At 42.0% G+C, this 18,538-nt stretch overlaps 2 protein-coding genes across 5 annotated transcripts in view; one reads left to right on the plus strand and one right to left on the minus strand.

Moving 5' to 3' along the window:
- Positions 1-2,730: 2,730 nt before the first annotated feature.
- RAB19 (RAB19, member RAS oncogene family) lies at positions 2,731-17,830 on the minus strand. 4 transcript variants are annotated; one of them, XM_087723009.1, is made up of 4 exons: positions 17,667-17,830; positions 7,148-7,371; positions 5,910-6,093; positions 2,731-3,658 (listed from the first exon to the last, which is right to left on the minus strand). In XM_087723009.1, exons 2-4 carry the CDS (start codon positions 7,340-7,342, stop codon positions 3,393-3,395), a joined length of 645 nt encoding a protein of 214 aa, XP_087579135.1. In that variant the 5' UTR covers positions 7,343-7,371; positions 17,667-17,830; the 3' UTR covers positions 2,731-3,392. The 4 variants fall into 4 exon arrangements, with proteins under 4 accessions (XP_087579135.1, XP_013932062.1, XP_087579134.1 ...); XM_014076587.2 differs by having other exon boundaries at positions 17,425-17,829; XM_087723008.1 differs by lacking the exon at positions 17,667-17,830 and adding an exon at positions 12,281-12,869.
- A 74-nt stretch (positions 17,831-17,904) lies between these two features.
- SLC37A3 (solute carrier family 37 member 3) overlaps positions 17,905-18,538 on the plus strand; it is a 44,619-nt gene continuing 43,985 nt past the window's right edge. The window contains exon 1 of the mRNA XM_087723010.1: positions 17,905-17,961. The gene's annotated coding sequence lies outside the window, so the exon portion shown is untranslated. The remainder of the gene's footprint in view (positions 17,962-18,538) is intronic.

Below are 18,538 nucleotides of genomic sequence, written 5' to 3' on the forward strand. Positions count from 1 at the left end.
TTTGGAAGTGGCATCCTTGGTTCTAGAAAGATTACAAGAGTGACTCCCTATATATTCAGAAACCCTAACTATACTTTGTCTTCTGACTGGGAAGTAAATATATTAAATAAGAAAGAGTAGGCACTATACCTACGCAAGTTCTTTGAAGAGATATTTTGGAATAGATCAAGAGAGATGTTTGTTGTGAAATCGTGTCCGACCCATTGCAACCCCATGGACAATGTTCCTCCAGGCCTTCCTGTCCTCTACCATCCTCTGGAGTCCATTTAAGCTCATGCGTATTGCTTCGGGAACTCCATCTAGCCACCTCTGTCATCCCCTTCTTTTGCCGTCAATCGTTCCCAGCATTAGGCTCTTCTCCAGTGAGTCCTTCCTTCTCACTAGGTGGCCACAGTATTTGAATTTCATCTTCAGGATCTGGCCTTCTAAAGAGCAGTCAGGGTTGATCTCCTCTAGGACTGACTGGTTTGATGGCCTCGCAGTCCAAGGGACTCTCGGCACCAGTTCTTCTCCAGCACCATAGTTCAAAGGCCTCAATTTTTGGCGCTCAGCCATTCTTATTCAAGAGAGATACAGAGCACCTATTTTTGAATTCATAAAGCAGCTGTTCTTTTTTCTTGGTTAATACAATGACTCTGAAAGTTGTTCCCGAACATTTTTCCCCTATCTGATCAAGAATAGGACCTCAACCTAGATACAATTCATAACCATGTTCTGTTGCATATTCAGGTGGCCTGGTTCACACATATGTGAAAACACTTGATTTATTATATTAGGACCTTGCAGAACATTCTAATTCATGAATTAAGCTTTACTGATTTAATCCAGTTAGCTGATCTCACACTGTCTACTCAATCATAAACTAACCAAACTGGCTAGTTTTATACAAAACATTGTGGCCCAGGGGTGTCAAACTCAAGGCTTGGAGGCCGGATCTGTTCCCTGGAGTGCTTAGGTTTGGCCCACAGGGCCGCCCTGAAAACAGTGAAGAACTGGCCCATGATGCCTCTGCCAACAAAAATAGAGCTCAGGAGGTCCCTCTCAAGCTCCATTTTTGCTGGCAGAGGGTTGCAGAAGGCATCGCAGTTGAAAACGGAGCTCAGGAGCCCATTTTCTATGGCAGAGTGCTCAGGCCACCACAGGTGCCCCCAACATGAGTGACGTCAAGCTGGCTACGCCCACCTCGGCCCCTCGAGGTCAAACATAACCCTGATGCGGCCCTCAATGAAATTGAGTTTGACACCCCGGCACTAGCCAATTATATTTTCGTTTAGCTCATTTTATAGCCCAGTCAATTATGTCTTATTTTAACAAATCATGTAATAAAAACCATCACTTGGCATAATGTATAACTCGATGGTGGGAGTTCTCACCCACTCACTGGGCGCCAGTTCTCATCTATTCGGGAGAACCGGTTGGTAACCTTCTAGGTAGTTCAGAGAACTAGTTGTTGGAAGAAATCTCCTTTTGTTTTATTCCACTTTACAAGGCTAATCCTGTAAGGAAGGCAGGAAGGAAACATTCTGGTGTTGTTTCTAGCCTAATCTTTATTGACCTGCTTACAGAAACTGCCTCTCCAGTTAACCCTTATTACGTAACAGCTAAGGTGAAGCGCCCATCGACCTGAGTGACCTTGAGTTGGCCACGCCCACCCAGTCACATGACCACCGAGCCCCACCTACCCAGATGGTCATTTGGGCAGAGAACGGGTTGTTAAATTATTTGAATCCCACCACTGATGTAAATCCACCCAAGTACCATGTGTTTGAGTATCTGATCCATGTTAGTTTTTTTAAAACAAATATTGAATTTCAATCTGTCTAGTTTATTTCCATAATGATACATTACTTCAGCAATAATGGAAAAGTCCCTTATTTACTAGAATCTTCATTTTACCTTAAAATCATGTAAAAAGAAAAGGCTTTTAAATATATATTAGTAATAGTTATTCTGTGCTAGAGAACCAACGTTTCCCTTTAAAATTAGGCAATTCAGCAATAAACGCTTGGGCGTGGATAATAGGAAATTATCTTTGATCTTTTAAACCAAAGATCAAAGCATCAACACTGTACTGAGGCAGGTCTTCCCCAAACCCATAGCTTCCAGATGCATTGGGATTACAAGTCCCAGAATGCCTAGCATATCTGGAGAGCCGATTTAGTGATTATTTCATTTCTCCCCCCCCCCCAATGCTTTTTTATCAAGTTGACAAGCACAAAAAGCACCTAATCAATACAGAAAACTCACAATCTCTCTCTGTTTTAAGAAATAAATTTAGAATTATTTCTTAAGAAATGCCTTGCTTGGGAATGCAAGACAAAAGAATCACAAATACCTTAAAAAAGAGAACTCAGTTCTTTGATTATTAATACCATGGTCGGTGATATCAGCCTTCCCATAATCAAGTAGTAAAAAATTTACCACTAAGCTATTGTGATGCTGTACATTGACAAATGCCTTTCAGTAATTTTGAAATGTTGCTATATTGACTTTTGACTTACTAAAAACATCCCCGCAATAAATTATGATAAATATTAAAAGCTATTGCTAAGTGCTATTTTTTTTAAAGCTACATTACAATATATAGTTTATCATATTTATGGAAACTTATTAAAAACAGACTATTTTAGTGCTTGCAGTTTTAGTATATTTCTGGAATGGTCTGCATAAGTCTTTTGTTTTGTGGAACCATCTCTTAAATAGTTGTTACACATGCTGGAAAAAATGACATAACTGAAATCAACATTTAATTTCATTACAGGATATTCTCCATGCACTCTTTTAGGTATATCGCTTGACCATCACAATCATTCCCTGGTAATCGGTGGGCTGCACAAAATCAAACAGTTAAGGAAGCCAAAATACAAACTAAATAAGATTACCTTGTTAAACATCAATTTAAACACACATTGTTATAGTAATCCGAGATAGGAAACTGACTAGACAGAGGCATTTCTTAGATAGGCAGAAAAACCCTGCAGAACTTGTTTTTGTACTTGTTCAGATTTCGATTTCTTTTTTAAAAAAATCAGTATTTACCTACAATAATTTGACTTGATTGCTACCAACAACTCTCTCATCCCTGAACTAAACACAGTATGTACAGTACAAGAAACTCACCATTTTTTTTCATAGCTAACTAGTGAAAAGCAGCCAAAGGCTGATAGAAGCTTATCAGAAGTATTCACAGACAATCTTCTCTGTATCAGCTCATGTCTGCCATAAAAAAAAGTCCTTCATCCAGTGTTTATTGCTGATCAGTGGAAACAAGAAGCTGCCTATTTCCAAAGAACGACATTTCAGCAATGATGGCATGGCATCAGGATGGTATGGTGGAATGATACCTGGAGATTCTTGTAATGGAAGAGAGCGATGGGATACATAGCTCTTGATCAACATGAACAGTTGGATGTCTCAGTCTGTGGAACCATCACTGGCCTAGCGTCCAGATGGATGTTGTGCGAAGATCCATTCTCCCCATGAAGTTGTAAGGTATTCCTAGCCATCAGTTCCTTAGCCATCAAGATAAAAACCTCGTCAATATTTTGGGCCTCCTTGGCTGAGGTCTCCAGTACAGCTAGAAGGCCGTGTTTCTCTGCCAACGTGCAAGCGTCTTCAAACAGGACTTGCCGTTTCTCTGATTCGTCTGATTTGTTCCCTTTAAATTGGATTAAAGCCAGGTTTAGATTTCCAGTGGATAGTAGAGGCAAATAAACGGAGCAGGGGGGAAAAAACTAGGAAGCAAACCCAGGAAGCACAACATTCTTATGCCATCTCCTTGCTCCTCCTTCCACAGTGGTCCTACTCTTCACATTTTCTCTCCCGTTACCCTGGCAGCTGTTACGAGCATTACTCTGAGGATCATAGGTGGCACAAACCTTGATGATGTCATAAAATTATTGCATGGATGATACAAATTTGATAAGCGGTTGTGTGTGCAACTGATGCAAATTTACACAGTGTGTATCATTGTAGCATGGCATACATACCAGTATATCACCGAAGTGAGTACACCCTGTCACATTTTTGTTGCCAGCAGTTTAGACATTGATGGCTGTGTGTTGCGTTATTTTGAGGGGACAGCACATGTACACTGTTATACAAGCTGTATACTCACTACTTTACATTGTAGCCAAGTGTAATTCCTTCAGTGTTGGCACATGAAAAGATATACTTAAATGTTTACAAAATGTGAGGGGGTGTTCTCAGTTCGGAGATATACTGTACTGTCACTTAAAGATTCCAATTCCACAGATATCTATGTCGAATTCTCAAGACGACACACTCTGAACAGCCATGGCAATAGCATGCCGTATACTGAGGACCACTTCAGAGCCAACAAAAATGGGTGGCTGTATAAGTCTATACAAAAGAGGTACAGTGACTTACGACCACAATTTCTGTTGCTAAGCAAGACATTTGGTAAGTGAATTTTGCCCCATTTTACCACCTTTCCTGCCGCAGTTGTCAAGTGAAGCACTGCATTTGTTAACTTAGTAGTAATAGCACTTAGATTTATATACCACTTTACAGTGCTTTTACAGCCCTCTCTAAGCGGTTTACAGAGTCAGCCTATTCCCCCCAACAATCTGGGTCCTCATTTTACCCACCTTGGAAGGATGGAAGGCTGAGTCAACCTTGAGCTTGGTGAGAATTGAGCTGCCGAACAGCCAGCAGAAGTAGCCTATAATACTACATTGTAACCACTATGCCACCACAGCTCTACTAAAATGATTGTTAAATTAATCTGTCAGAAGGTCGCAAAAGGAGATCACATAACCCCAGGACACTGCAACCATCATAAATATGAACCAGTTATCCAAGCATCTGAATTTTAGTCATATGATCCTGCAATGGTCATGATTGTTAAAAACAGCCATAAGTCACTTTTTTCAGTGCCCTAACTTCAAATGGTCACTAAATGAAATGATATAAGTTGAGGACTTCCTGTACTTCAGAGAGCTGTACATTTTTTAAATGCAATAGATTTCTCTAGAGGCTGGTTGGAAGAACAGAGAGTAGAGATTTGCTCCAATTCATTAGCCATATCAGCTGATCAAACAGCTGTTTACTCCATAAAATGGAAGGCTAGCCCTACAGCAACATTTGGTCCTTTCGTTATCTAGCCCAATGGCCCCCAACCTTTTGGGCACCAGGGACTGGTTCCTTGGAGAGAGGTTTTTCCCCACAGACTGGTGAGGGCATGATTTCTCATGCTGCCTGCATCCCGCGAATGGGACTTCACTTGCTTGCACAGAGCAGTTTCTGGCATGCCAGTCCATGGACCAGGGGTTGAGTACCACTGATTTAGCCACAGGACAGGCATTGAAGGACATTTTATTATCTTCACTGAAGATTTCTGGTTTCAGATTAACAATATTTTATTTTTATTTTATTGTCCTGATTCATCTACCAAAATAACCTCATTTTATCTAATATTAGGGCTGCCCCCAGGGCAATTCATACAATAATTATCGATCATTTAATTGTCTAGCCCTATGATATTCACATTTTATCACAAAAGATGCTTGGTTTTTTTCCTCTCAATTGTCTAAATTGAACAACAGACTCATTATTATTTTAAATGTTTTGACAAATACATTAACTTGATTTTAGTATTTTACCTAGAATTCATTACTATATAGCTAAGAGGATTCGTGTTTATTCCCCAATTATTGACTTTGTGTTTTAAGAGATAAACTTAGAACTGCATCTCTTAAAACACGACGTCAATAACTGGGAAATAAATTTTCTCTTAAGATGTTTATACAAGATCTTCAATATTTCTTGCCCACCAATTCTGTTTCAGTAAAATAAGTGCTATTTGCCCCCCTTCATTTTAAAAGTAACTCTCAAACTTTCCAACTAAAGGGTGGAGGGGAAGAGATGGGATAGACTTCAGAACTTACCAATCAACATTAGGACCAAATTTGCTGCGCCAAATTTTTCAATTTCATAAATCCAATGAGGAATAGACTCAAATGTCGATCTTTTGGTTATATCGTAGGCGAGAATAGCGCCATGGGCACTGCGGTAATAACTTTGAGTTATTGTGCGGAAGCGTTCTTGGCCTGCCGTATCCCATACTTGTATCTGAAATTGGAAGGAAATTAAAAAGAGGCAGAAACAGAAATGGTCTCTCCAAACATCTTAACACTAGAAATTGTTGCTCAGTCACAACTCTATCTTAAAAGACCAAGTTCCCTTTACACATATGTGGTAGTTGTTCCCGACTCTAGGGGGCGATGCTCATCTCCTTTTCAAAGCCGAAGAGCCAGCGCTGTCCGAAGATGTCTCTGTGGTCATGTGGCTGGCATGACTAAATGCCAAAGGCACACGGAACACTATGTTACTTTCCCACCAAAGGTGGTCCCTATTTTTTCTACTTGCATTTTTTACATGCTTTCGAACTGCTAGGTTGGCAAATGCTAGGACAAGTAACGGGAGCTCACTCTGTTACACGGCGCTAGGGATTCGAACTGCTGAACTGTCGACCTTTCTGACCAACAAGCTCAGTGTCTTAGCCACTGAGCCACCACATCCCTTTCCTCTATCTTAGCCTTGTGTAATTATATTTACAGTAAAATCTCTAACACAGCTATTCTCAGGCAAGTGATGTATAACTGTATTTCAAAGCTTTTCCTGACTTGGGTACTCCAGATCTTTGGGAATTACCAAATATTATCCCAACTGTAGCTGTAGAAAAGATGCTGCCAAATAACCTTTATACTAGCCTTCTCTGGGTCTGGAAAATTTACCTGGATCTCCTGACTCATGTGATTTCCCAACTTCTGGGATTTTCCCCATTCAAAGATGTGATGAAGCCAGGACTTATTCCCTTCCCCCTCTTTAGAAATGTTTGGAAATAGACTTTACTGTTTTCTTGGCCCAACTTCAATGATTGAAGTTATAAGGTTATAGTAAGGATGAGGATGGAGCACTGGCTAGAATTCAAGTTTTACCTCTCCTCTGCTGCCCAGTTAAACTGCCTCCTTTCCTTTCTCATTACCCAAACCCCAGGGAGCAGCTATAACAACATTCATACAATGGCATGAAAGTGCAAGAAAGATGAGAAGTGTGAGGCTAATGGCTTGGTGGAAAAAATCCTATCCATCATCAAAAGACACAGTAGAGATATAACGCTCACCTTCACCTTCTTGCCATCAATTTCCAGGGAACGCACTGTAAAGTCAACCCCAATAGTGTTCTGCTGCTTCATATGGTATTGTCCAGACTTGAAGCGATGAACCACACACGTCTTCCCCACATTTGAGTCTCCAATCAGAATGATCTTGAACAGGTAGTCAAACGCATCATCCATCTCTGCATTGGTGAAAGCCATGATATTCTAGAGTTTTGAGAACTTTGGCCCTAGATTAACAGGGGAAGGGGGGGGGGGATGAATGCAAAAATGAAAACCAGTGTACATTTTAAAACCTAATTAAATTATAAGTCACTTAAATGGTTTTGATAATTTGGTGGTGCACACAAGTGATGTATTCTGATTTAGCAGATTCATCAGTAGTTTTGTAAACAAATAGATTTCTTAGCTACTACAGATGGTCCTCTTTAACAATCACTTGTTCAACGACACTTCAAAGTTTTGAGGATTATGAACAAGTGGTAGTTATGACTAGTCCTCGAAGTTCCAGCCACTGCAACACCCTTGTGGTTAGATGATTTTGATCCAGGTGCCCAACAACCAGCCCAGATTTCTCCCAGTCATATGAATGCTATTTGCAACCTTCCTTGACAGCTTCCCACAAGCAAATTCAATGGGGAATCTGTCAGAAACATGGAAGTCACCATCACATGAGGTCTTCACTTAAAGACCCACACAGTTCTGTCTTAACAACGGTAACCAGGCACTGCTGGAACTGCTGTTGCTAAGTAGCATGGCTACATGATATCACACTCTACGACTGCATCACATAGCAATGGAAATTCTGGCTATAATTATCATCGTTAACCAAGGACTTATCGATATGCCTAAAGTCAACAGAAAAATTTACTACCCCAGAAGCACCTGTAGCAAAAAATGAGGATTGCCAGAAGGTTTCCACAATTCTTCCAGTGTGGTTGCTTTCCTAGATTCAAAATTGTGTGGCAATTCAACTCTTGTTGAAATTCATCTTCTTTAGAAAGAGGCCATACAGGCTATTGCAGTGGTATGTTGGAGAAGCTGGGCCTTTTAGCCTACTGCTGAAACCAATGCTTGTGAAATCTAAAGATTATCAAGATTTAACCTTTTCTTTAATAACAACTTGTAAATAAGATTGCAGTAGTTCTCATCCCCATCATATATTAAATACATCAGGATTTTTGTTTTGTCTTGTGCCTTCAAATCAGTGTTGAAGTGGAGTATTCTCCAAAAGCTCTGCAGTTTGACAAGATTTTGGAAGTGGTTCACCATTGCCCCCTTCCTAGGGCTGAGGGAGAGTGAGGTCACCTAGAATGGTTTGTGCCTAAAGACAGAATTAGAACTCACAGGTTTCAAGCCTGGTGCCTTAACATCAAATTGGTACTGTATCACATGTATCTCATGTTAATATTAAAATTTTAAAACAGGAAGGACGAGACGAGAGAGAGAGAGAGAGAGAGAGAGAGAGAGAGAGAGAGGGAGGGAGGGAGGGAGGGAGGGAGGGAGGGAGGGAGGGAGGGAGGGAGGGAGAGAGAGAGAGAGAGAGAGAGAGAGAGAGAGAGAGAGAATGAGAGACACATCATTTTGGAGGGGAAAAAAAACTTCAGTATCTTTCAAATTCATCACCACAAATACAGCTAGGAAAGGAGAAGAAATCTTTCCTTAACATGTATTTGAAAAAAACACTCTCAGCTTTGCTTTGGGAACATTTTTAGAAGACATTTTAACAGAAAAATAAAATTATTAGATGAGAATATTGTATTATACTGGTGTCACCACTTAAAAGGTCCTGCTCCTTATTCTCTTTTATAGTGGAAACTGAAGCAGGACCCATTTTAAAGGTGCTCAAGAAGAAATCCTCCAGAGAAGTCTCACAAACTACCGTATTTTTGGGACTATAAGACGCACCAAGATTTTGAAGAGGTAAATTTAAAACAAACGTTCTTGCCCTCCACGGCCCCCCAGGAGCACTCTGCAGGCCTCCCAAACCCTCTGCATGCCCCGTTTTTCACAAGAGAGTTTGGGAGGCTTGTAGAGTGCTCCTGGGGGGCTGGGGAGGGCAAAAACGAGCAAAAAATGAGCCCGTTTTTCATAACAAACGGGGTGTGTAGAGTATTTGGAAGGCCTACAGAGTGCTCCTGGGGGCTTGGGAGGACATAAACACTCCAAGCACCCATTTTTGCTCATTTTTGCCCTCCCCAGGCCCTCTGCACGTCCATTTTTATGAAAAACGAGGTTTGTGGGGCAGAATTTCAGGGGGTCAAAAATGCTGTATTCAGTGTATAAGACGCACCCAGATTTTCACCCTCTTTTTTTGGGGGAAAGGGTGCATTTTATACTCCGAAAAATATGGTAGTTCCAAGATAGGTGAATACTATTTTACCTCAGCAATGGGGAAAGTTCTTTGAGAAAGATAACTCAAAAATACTTTACTTGGAGGGTGATAGCAAGATAATGAAAAGTTTAAAAGGGCCTAGTGCTGCTGTTATTGTTACTGTTTGTTGTTATTACTGGTCAATATAATTAACCAGTCAGAAAAGTTGTCCCAGAGCGTCTTTTATTGTCTATTTGGCTTTCTCTTCTGGAGAAGAGAAAAGTGGCATAGCAGTAGAACTACAGTTGCTCGCCTGTGGTTTTTTTTTCTTTTTAAAGGAAACTGACTCTGGCCTGCGTTACAGAGAATCATAAAAACAGGAAGGTGAAAAGTAACTCTTGACCGACCCTGGGGGACTGAACAAGATCAAAGTGACAGATTGCATCCAAAGAGATACTGTGCAATCATTCTACCGCCTCAGATATTTAGGAAGCTGAGATATTATTCGCTTTTTAACTCTGTAAACAACCTCTGATTTTGCGCCACTGTTTCCCTTTCTCTTTCCCTGACTACACATCAGAATCAACAGAAGAGATGCTGTTCCTAAAGGTTTCCTGTAGCACTGTGGACACTCTATTTAAAAACACTTATATACAGCCAAACCCTAGTAACCATCCAGCAATGCTATTTGGGACGGACTTATATTGTGGTCCTACTTAAAACGTATTACAAGAATCCTGTCTGTGATCTATGGGATGCTATTGTGAGGAGTACAGGCAGCTGCTCTCAATACTTCCATTTCAACAGGTAATAGAAGAATGGTAATCCACTTTCAGTCAGATGTTGCACCAGTACTGCAGAGTTAGGGGTCAACCTATCCTCTAAAGCCGGGATCTCCAACCTTGGCCACTTGAAGACTTGTGGACTTCAACTCCTAGAATTCCTCAGCCAGCTTTCCACAAGTCTTCAAGTGGCCAAGGTTGGAGACCCCTGCTCTAAAGCACCTGAAGGCAGGACAAGAAGCAATGGAGGGAAATTAATCAAGGACAGAACCAACCAAGAACTAAGGAGAAATTTCCTGGCAGAACAATTCATCGGTGGAACCACTTGTCTCCAGAACCTGTGGGTGTTCCATCACTGGAGATTAGACAACCATTTGTCTGAAATGATGGCTTCCTACATGGGCAAGGGGTTAGACTAGAAGATCTCCAAGGTCCCTTCCAACTCTGTTTCAATTGGTGGCCTTAGAGAGCAGATTGAGGGCATCAAAAAATGCTCAAAAAATGGTAGCCAAATGAGGCTTATACAGTCACCGTAGCAAAATGGTCTGGTCAAGAAAAACCGTGGCACGACAAAACCGCGGTCCACTAAAGCGCGCCCGATTAAAGCGCGTCGCTGACGTCATCAGCAGCACGACAACAGCGACCGCGGAGAAAAAAGGGCGCTTTAAAAAGCGCTTTGAAAGCAAGCCGATTCACGTTAAGGTAAGGGTTAGGTTTAGGTTTAGGTTTAGGGTTAGGTTAAGGGTTAGGGTTAGGTTAAGGGTTAGGTTTAGGGTTAGGTTTAGGGTTAGGTTTCGGGGGGGTTAGGTTTAGGGGTTAATTTTAGCTTTAGCGCTCACAGCGTGCTTTTTTCGTCGCGCTGTGATGACGTCAGGTACGCGGTTTTGTCGAGCGCGCTTTAGTCGACCGCGGTTTTGTGGTGGAACCAGAAGAACGTATGGACTAGAAAGCTAATGGGTAAAGTTGATTCCTGTCACATTCTCTGCACTCCAGTTTCTCTATCCTCTTAGCCGACATTTGGGTCTACTTTAGCACACTGTGAATTAAAAGTGTTTAACCAGTGTGACTCATCATTTTTACTTGATGAATATGGGGTATTCTTGGAAAGGCATCTGAGAAGAAAACCAATGATGATACACCAAAGTTGGCTGTGAGTCCTAAGCTGTCTATCTCTGCCTGAGTTGAATGTGGTTAGATGCTTGGATATGAGAAGAAGCTTATTAAAAGAATATTGGGAAACCACAAGTGGTTAAAATGGGGAAATAAGACAGAAAGTTTCCCAAAAATGCCCATCTCTCCTCTAATCATTTGAGCTCTGAATGTAAGTAGATTGTGTTTTACCCAAGCTTTTGATGGTGATACAACAAGCAATTTAACTATTTAATTATCAGATACAATTGTGCACTCAGCTGCAACTGCTTGCTCTTGAGCTTCTAGAAGTTTTTAAAAAGATACTCTTCCCACACTGAAATAAATAGAACATTAAAGCAACTAAAAAGCAAACCATGCTGATCTCTGAATAATAACATTTACTGCATAGCTACAATACCCATCCAAACAGATGTCATCTTCAAAGTTTTGGAAAATAAGATTGCTTTCTCGCTACTCCATACTTCAGTAAAATCTTTGCATGTGTAAAAAGGCAGCTGGTTAGAAGGGCACAAACATAAATCACCATTAAGGGCAGAAAGAGAGACTAGGTTTTCACTTCTTTCCTTCCGGCGTCTTTCCTTTGTAAGTTTGTCACATGTTGATATATATATACTTACTGACTTCAGTTTCTAGTCAGCCAAAAATAAAAGAAGCAGACCGTTTCCCATTATCAACAGATCTTAACCATCGAAACTATCCTTGTTTCCTTTTTCTACCTTTCCTGTTTTCAGCAACCTGTTTTCACAAAAAAAAATCCCCCGCAAAAAACAACAAACACCACCAACAAAGTAAAACTTTAAGCACTCAACATAAGTTATATGATAACCCAAAGCACCAGAATCCTTGCTTCTTTAAGCGTCAAGTCACCCCTTATTCACCCTTTTGTCTTACCTGCATGAACAGGTACAGCTTTCTTTCTATTCTCCCCCCACCTTTTCTAGTTTTCTTACCGCCTGATGGGAAATGTAGTTCATAAATTGAGCGCTTTCGGTCTCCTGCTGGTGAAATGAACCTGACCCAGTCAAACCTTTTTTTTTTTTAAAGAAACACCACATATAAAAGATATATTACCAGATTAGAAGTTTAACAGGGAAACAAATCACTTCCTCATTTAAAATATACTATGTCTGCAAAGGAAATGTTGCATTATTGCATGTTTATTATGTGTATATCCTCAGGTGACACAGGGTAGAAAATACTACAAACTGGCATGTGCTTACATGAGAGTAAATCCTGCTGAATTGCATGGGGTTTCTTGTAAGTAAATATACAAAGAACTGTATTACATAATGATATAGAACACACGCTTTCGAAAGAGAATAAGCCTAGAGAAGACAAAAAAGCTGCTGCATTAATTTAACTGTGGTAGTTTTATACCTGCCTTGTTTTTTTAAAAAAAGCTTAACATTCTATGTGATAATTTTGAATATATTTTAGAAATTCTAAGTGGAAAAGGAGAAGCAAATATCCTAAAAGTAAAATCTTGATGCCAACATTTTTAAAGAAGTAATCCAGTTCAACTCTTTTCTAAATTTATGTATTAACTATAATAAAAAATTAAGCAGGTGTATGGTATCTTTTCCAGCTAATACATTTTATTAAAAGGCATAAGCATGAACAATTGATGAAGTCAGCTGCAATTCATGAAAACCTATGGCTGTAATAAAATATATCAGTTGTAAAAGATGCTACCAGACTCTGTATAATTTGTTTTTTGTTTGTTTTATTTTGTTTTTGCTACCACAGAGTAACAGGACTCTACTCTTACAATCAGATCTGCCTGTAGGATTCCATAATATGTGATATCAATACATGTGGATAGATATTGGTTGCAAGATAAGACTAGTATATAGTATTTGTATTCACATACCCTGTTTCCCAAAAAATAAGCCCTCCCCGGGTAATAAGAACTAATAAGAAATAATAAGAACTCCCCCAAAATAGCGCCAAGCATTTATTTCGGGGGTCAAAAGAAAATAATACCCTGTCTTATTTTTGGGGAAACACAGTAGTTGTAGATTCACATAGTTGCAAATAGTACATAAAGTTACAAATGTAAAACTTGAAATATTGAATTTCTGTAAACCATTCTATATTTTTTCTTTTTATGCAAAAATAAAGTTCTCCAACTTTCTAAAAAGAGCCAACTATCAACAATTTTGTTCTAGTGGCTCTAAGAAAATCATTGTTCAAACTTTGCAACAAAACCTGTTTATCTATTTCCATTTCCTCCACACATTTGAGGGTTTTTCTGTTGTTATCAGTATTTTATGTGTTAAGGATGTAGGCTTACAGCTATCTCCTTTGTAATGTCTTGGTGCTCTAATCCCCTAAATCAGTGGTTCTCAACCTGTGGGTGGCGACCCCTTTGGGGGTCGAACGACCCTTTCACAGGGATCGCCTAAGACCATCGGAAAACACATATTTTCAATGGTCTTAGGAACCAAGACACCTGCATGCCAGTGTTTGGAGCCAGGGGAGCGGTGGCAGCAGTGCTCCCTTGCGAAAGAGAGGGGTTACCTGACAAGAGCAGTGGCGTGAGGACAGCCGGCGCCCAGCCAATTGCGACATGAGAGGCACCGGTGGGTGGATCGGACGGCTGCACTTGACGAGGGGAGGGGGAGAGAATGGAGCACCTGAGCACTGGCAAGGCAGTGCCCTGAGAGTTCTCCCAGCAGGGAGGGGAGGGGACACCAGGAAGAAGGAGCTGAGAACCGAGGTGAGAAGGATAGCAATGATGTCCCTTCAGTCCGCAGCCGCCTCCTCCTCAGAGACTCAGAAGTTCACACGGTCACTCTTCAGCAGCTGGCTCCAGACATTTGGGTTTTTCCCTTTTCTGTAAAAACCTCTGTCCATTCACAAGGAGACCCGCCTTCGTTTCCTTCCCGCAATATCTATGAATGAATGAGTGGTTGGAAAATTTGGGATCAAGAGGATTCTAGGAGTAGAATAGAATAGAATGAAATAGGAATAGAATGAAATAGAAATGTTTCTTGAAGTGTGATAAGATACACAAGGAATTTGTCCCCAGTGCACCAACTCACTGTACATAGAAACAGCAAGTAATAGGTCATAGGTCATAATAATAATTACAATCATTAGTTACAAACAATAATTGATAAATCATAAAGAACTAGTAGGACAAGATGAAAAATATAATTACATATTGTTTTGTGATTAATCACTATGCTTTAATTATGTTCAATTTGTAATAATGAAAATACATCTTTCATATCAGATATTTACATTACGATTCATAACAGTAGCAAAATTACAGTTATGAAGTAGCAATGAAAATAATTTTATGGTTGGGGGTCACAACAACATGAGGAACTGTATTAAAGGGTCGTGGCATTGGGAAGGTTGAGAACCACTGCCCTAAGTGATGTGACAAGCAGAAGTTCAACAGGCATTCTTTTGCTATCCATTTCCTTCCTGTCCTGTAGCTGTTGAAAATACATGGGGAAAGTACACTTTAAAAGAGGGCATGTTAAAACCAGGATTTAGCTTTTAAATACATGAATGTCATACCCACAAGAGATGTAATTTGGCAATTAGAATTGTCTGATGGTACAAGAACAAAAATTGTGTATAGTCAAGGCTATGATTTTCCCAGTTGTAATGTATGGCTGTGAAAGTTGACCATAAGAAAAGCTGAGCATTGAAGAATTGAGGCCTTTGAACTATGGTGCTGGAGAAGACTCCTGCGAGTCCCTTGGACTGCAAGGTGATCAAACCGGTCGGTCCTAGAGGAGATCAACCCTGACTGCTCTTTAGAAGGCCAGATCCTGAAGATGAAACTCAAATACTTTGGCCACCTAATGGGAAGGTAGGACTCACTGGAGAAGAGCCTAATGCTGAGAAAGATTGAGGGCAAAAGAAGGAGACCACAGAGAATAAGGTGGCTGGATGGAGTCACTGAAGCAGTAGGTGTGAGCTTAAATGGACTATGGGGGATGGTAGAGGAAAGGAAGGCCTGGAGGAATGTTGTCCATGGGGGTCACGAGGGGTCGGACATGACTTCACAGCTAACAACAAAGGAGAAGCTATTCCCATGACTGCATCTCTTTGGCAGGAAAAGCTATACCTGTGAAATTTTACCATTTTACCCCTTTTAGAAACATAGAACCTCCCACAAATCTCTGGAAATGAATTAGTAATGAAAATATCCCCTCTGGTGTATGTGGCTTTTACTTATAGATTAAAATTCTCTCATATAAATATATTTCAGATTGTGGTCGGTAGGAATTGATAGCTATTTCCCATCTATTCAGTCATTATTTTCCTTTTCTTCTTGGTAAAGATTTCAGGGTTCTATAGCTTGCCTTTTCTCATTACACGACTACAGTATTAGAGCTCTTACGAGAGCCAGTTTGGTGTGGTAGTTAAGGCACTAGGCTAGAAAGAGGAGACCACGAGTTCTAGTCCAGCCTTAGGCACATTCTTGGCCTAGTTACTCTCTCAGCCCTTGGAAGAAGGTGGCAACTGCAAATCACTTCCAAAAACCTTGCCAAGAAAACTGCAGGAACTTGGCAAGGGAATATGTGTGCACAAAAACACATCCTGTAGGGCACGGGTGTCAAACTCAAGGCCTGCGGGCTGCATTCAGTTCATGCGGTGCTCAGATCTGGCCCATGAGGCCACCCTGGAAACAGTGAAGGGCCAGCCCATTGTGTGTCTGCCAGCAAAAACAGAGCTTGGGTGGCTGCGACGCCCTCCTGCAACCCTCTGCCAGTGAAACCTGAGCTCCCGAGCTCCGATTTCACTTGCAGAGGGTTGCAAGAGGCCGTCGCAGCTTCCCAAGCTCCATTTTCTCTGGCAGAGCAGTCAAGCCACCACAGACGCCATCATGAGTGATGTTGAGCTGGCCATGCCCACCTTGGCCATGCCAACCCACCCCCAAGGTCAAAGACAATCCTGAGGCAGCCCTCAATGAATTTGAGTTTGACACCCCTGCTATCAGGTTAGAAAGAATGTACCTTAAGTATTTTCAGAGGATGGTTCACACACACACAAACATTCAAGAACCTCCAGATACAAAAAAAAAAAATTGTGCTTTGAACTGGAAAACTGTTGCTGGCCAGTGAGAATATAGGGCAAAAATGGTTGGTTGTCCTTCATGTGTTAAGTTCCGATAAGAGGTATGTTACAAAACTGCCTTCAGCAACTACTTCAGCAGACATGGAGATGTAGCGATAGTTGAAATGACTTTTGAAGGGTTTTTCGACACCACACCTCAGGGACGACTCACACCCTGGTCAGCCCTTTTTTATTCTCCTACCATTGGGTAGGAGCAGTGGTAGGTTCCTACCAGTTCTGCCAAATCGGTACTCGTTCGGTGGCCTGGGTCGCTGGAACCAGCAGCGACCCAGGCCTGCCACGCCTCCGAACTGGTTCTCTGTGTGGTGCCAGAGCCTCCATCATCTTGTTTTTTGCTTCTGCGCAGAACAATTTTTATTGCACTGCGCATGCGCCCACAGCGCACCCACAAGCAAACCGGCAGTAGTGCCTGCCGGAACCCATCCCTGGGTAGGAGATATAGAAGCAGAGGAAGCTGCACAAACAGGCTGAAGAACAGTTTTTATCCGTGGGCTGTCAGACTCCTGAATGAAAAATAACCCTACAAAACATAGTACAATAAGACTTGCAGGCAGCCACAACATGCAATGCGTTCACAGGACTGGATGTACATTAATAGGATTCACTGGGCTAAGGACTTTTTTGACTTTCACTGTGAGTTGTATTGTGTTGGGAGGGGGGGTGCACGAAAGGAGGCTCAGCCAATCTCTACACATGTTGTACCCTGGCAATAAAGGCTTGAAAAAGGAAGTTCAAATGTGTCAGGTTAGTTTGGGAGGACAGGCTAATAATCTGGTGGAGAATCAGTGAAACCGAAGCCCCATTTATTTCTGTTTACTCTCGACACATATGCATGATTTAAATATGAATTATTTCCCAGTCAACTGAAACCTAGAGCCAGTTTGGTGAAGTAGTTAAGGCGCGAGGCTAGAAACAAGGAAACGGCGAGTTCTCACGCTTTGGAGTGATCTTGGGCCCATCTCTTTCTCTCTCTCTCTCAGCCATAGAAAGGAGGACGTGGCAAACCACTTATGAAATCTTGCCGAGAACACTGCAGGGACTCGAAGGAAAACCAGCACAAACTGGAAGTCAGCAGCACTCAGTCCTCGCCCGAGTTAACTTGGCAAGGCAACTCAGTGGACTGCACGTCTGAAAGCAGCCCGATCGTTTTCACGTGTACTCAGAAGCAAAGAACAACCCATTGCTCGGTAGGGTCCCTCTCGAATAAGCAGGCAGAGCCCTATGGGTCGGTCGCGCCACCGAAAGCTGCGAGTTCCATTTGCCCGTTTAACCTCTTCTTTCGGGCTCCGGGGCAGGGCTAGTTCGGAGGTGCATTCGAGAATTCCAGGGGACTGCAATTCCCAGAGTGCACCACGAGGAAGGGAGACGAAACGGGGTGGGGGGAGGGAGGGAGGAAAGGAGAAGCGGAGCGCGAGCTCGGAAGAGGCGCTGGTCATGTGACTTCCAGGAAGTTGCCTTGGAAATGCGGACAGGTGAGCAGTGTTTACGTGGAGGTTCCGTGGAGGGGAGGGGGATGTAATTAACGCGCCGGAGGGCGAGCGCGGGGCGGCTTGGTCGCCGTGGGATGAGGCGCGGCTGCCCCGTGACGGATGGGGCGATCGGAGCGCGAGGAGGCGGCTGTCTCGCAGCCTGCCCGAGACCGTGTTGGGTTTTTGCAGTGTTGGCATGCCAAGTCGGCTCCCGTGCTGCCCTCCCGCTTACTTCTTTCAGGGATGGCCCGATGCCTCCGGGATTCGCCCGCTGATTCCGCGACTTGCGCTTTCTGCTGTTGTCTGTGACAGCGGTGCCCTGAACGGCAACTTTCTGCCACGTAGCAGTTGAACTAGGGACATCTTCCCCCTTTGTTGCAAAACCTTTTTTCAAGGGCTCACTGCATACCTTTCTTTCTTTTAATGAGTCTGTGTGGGTGTGCATGCGTGGTTTAAAACCCTGGGGATTTTCTTTTTATACACACTCACACATAAATATAAGATTTCTCCCCAAACTGACTTAACACAAGTCCTAGAATGCCTTCTCCAAATGATCTGCATCAGATTAATTTCAAATTGT

The sequence above is a fragment of the Thamnophis sirtalis genome, unplaced genomic scaffold, assembly GCF_051295495.1.
Source record: "Thamnophis sirtalis isolate CommonGarterSnake01/CBP01778 unplaced genomic scaffold, rThaSir2_p1.2 scaffold_9, whole genome shotgun sequence".
Taxonomy (NCBI): domain Eukaryota; kingdom Metazoa; phylum Chordata; class Lepidosauria; order Squamata; family Natricidae; genus Thamnophis; species Thamnophis sirtalis.

Bases quoted from the DNA above. Each gene is read 5' to 3' on its own strand.
- RAB19 (XM_087723009.1), bottom strand. From the start codon at position 7,342: ATGGCTTTCACCAATGCAGAGATGGATGATGCGTTTGACTACCTGTTC. The intron at 6,094-7,147 runs GTGAGCGTTATA...TTCCAATTTCAG, and splicing joins TTGATGGCAAGAAGGTGAAG to ATACAAGTATGGGATACGGC. The intron at 3,659-5,909 runs GTAAGTTCTGAA...TCCAATTTAAAG, and splicing joins TTTGGTCCTAATGTTGATTG to GGAACAAATCAGACGAATCA.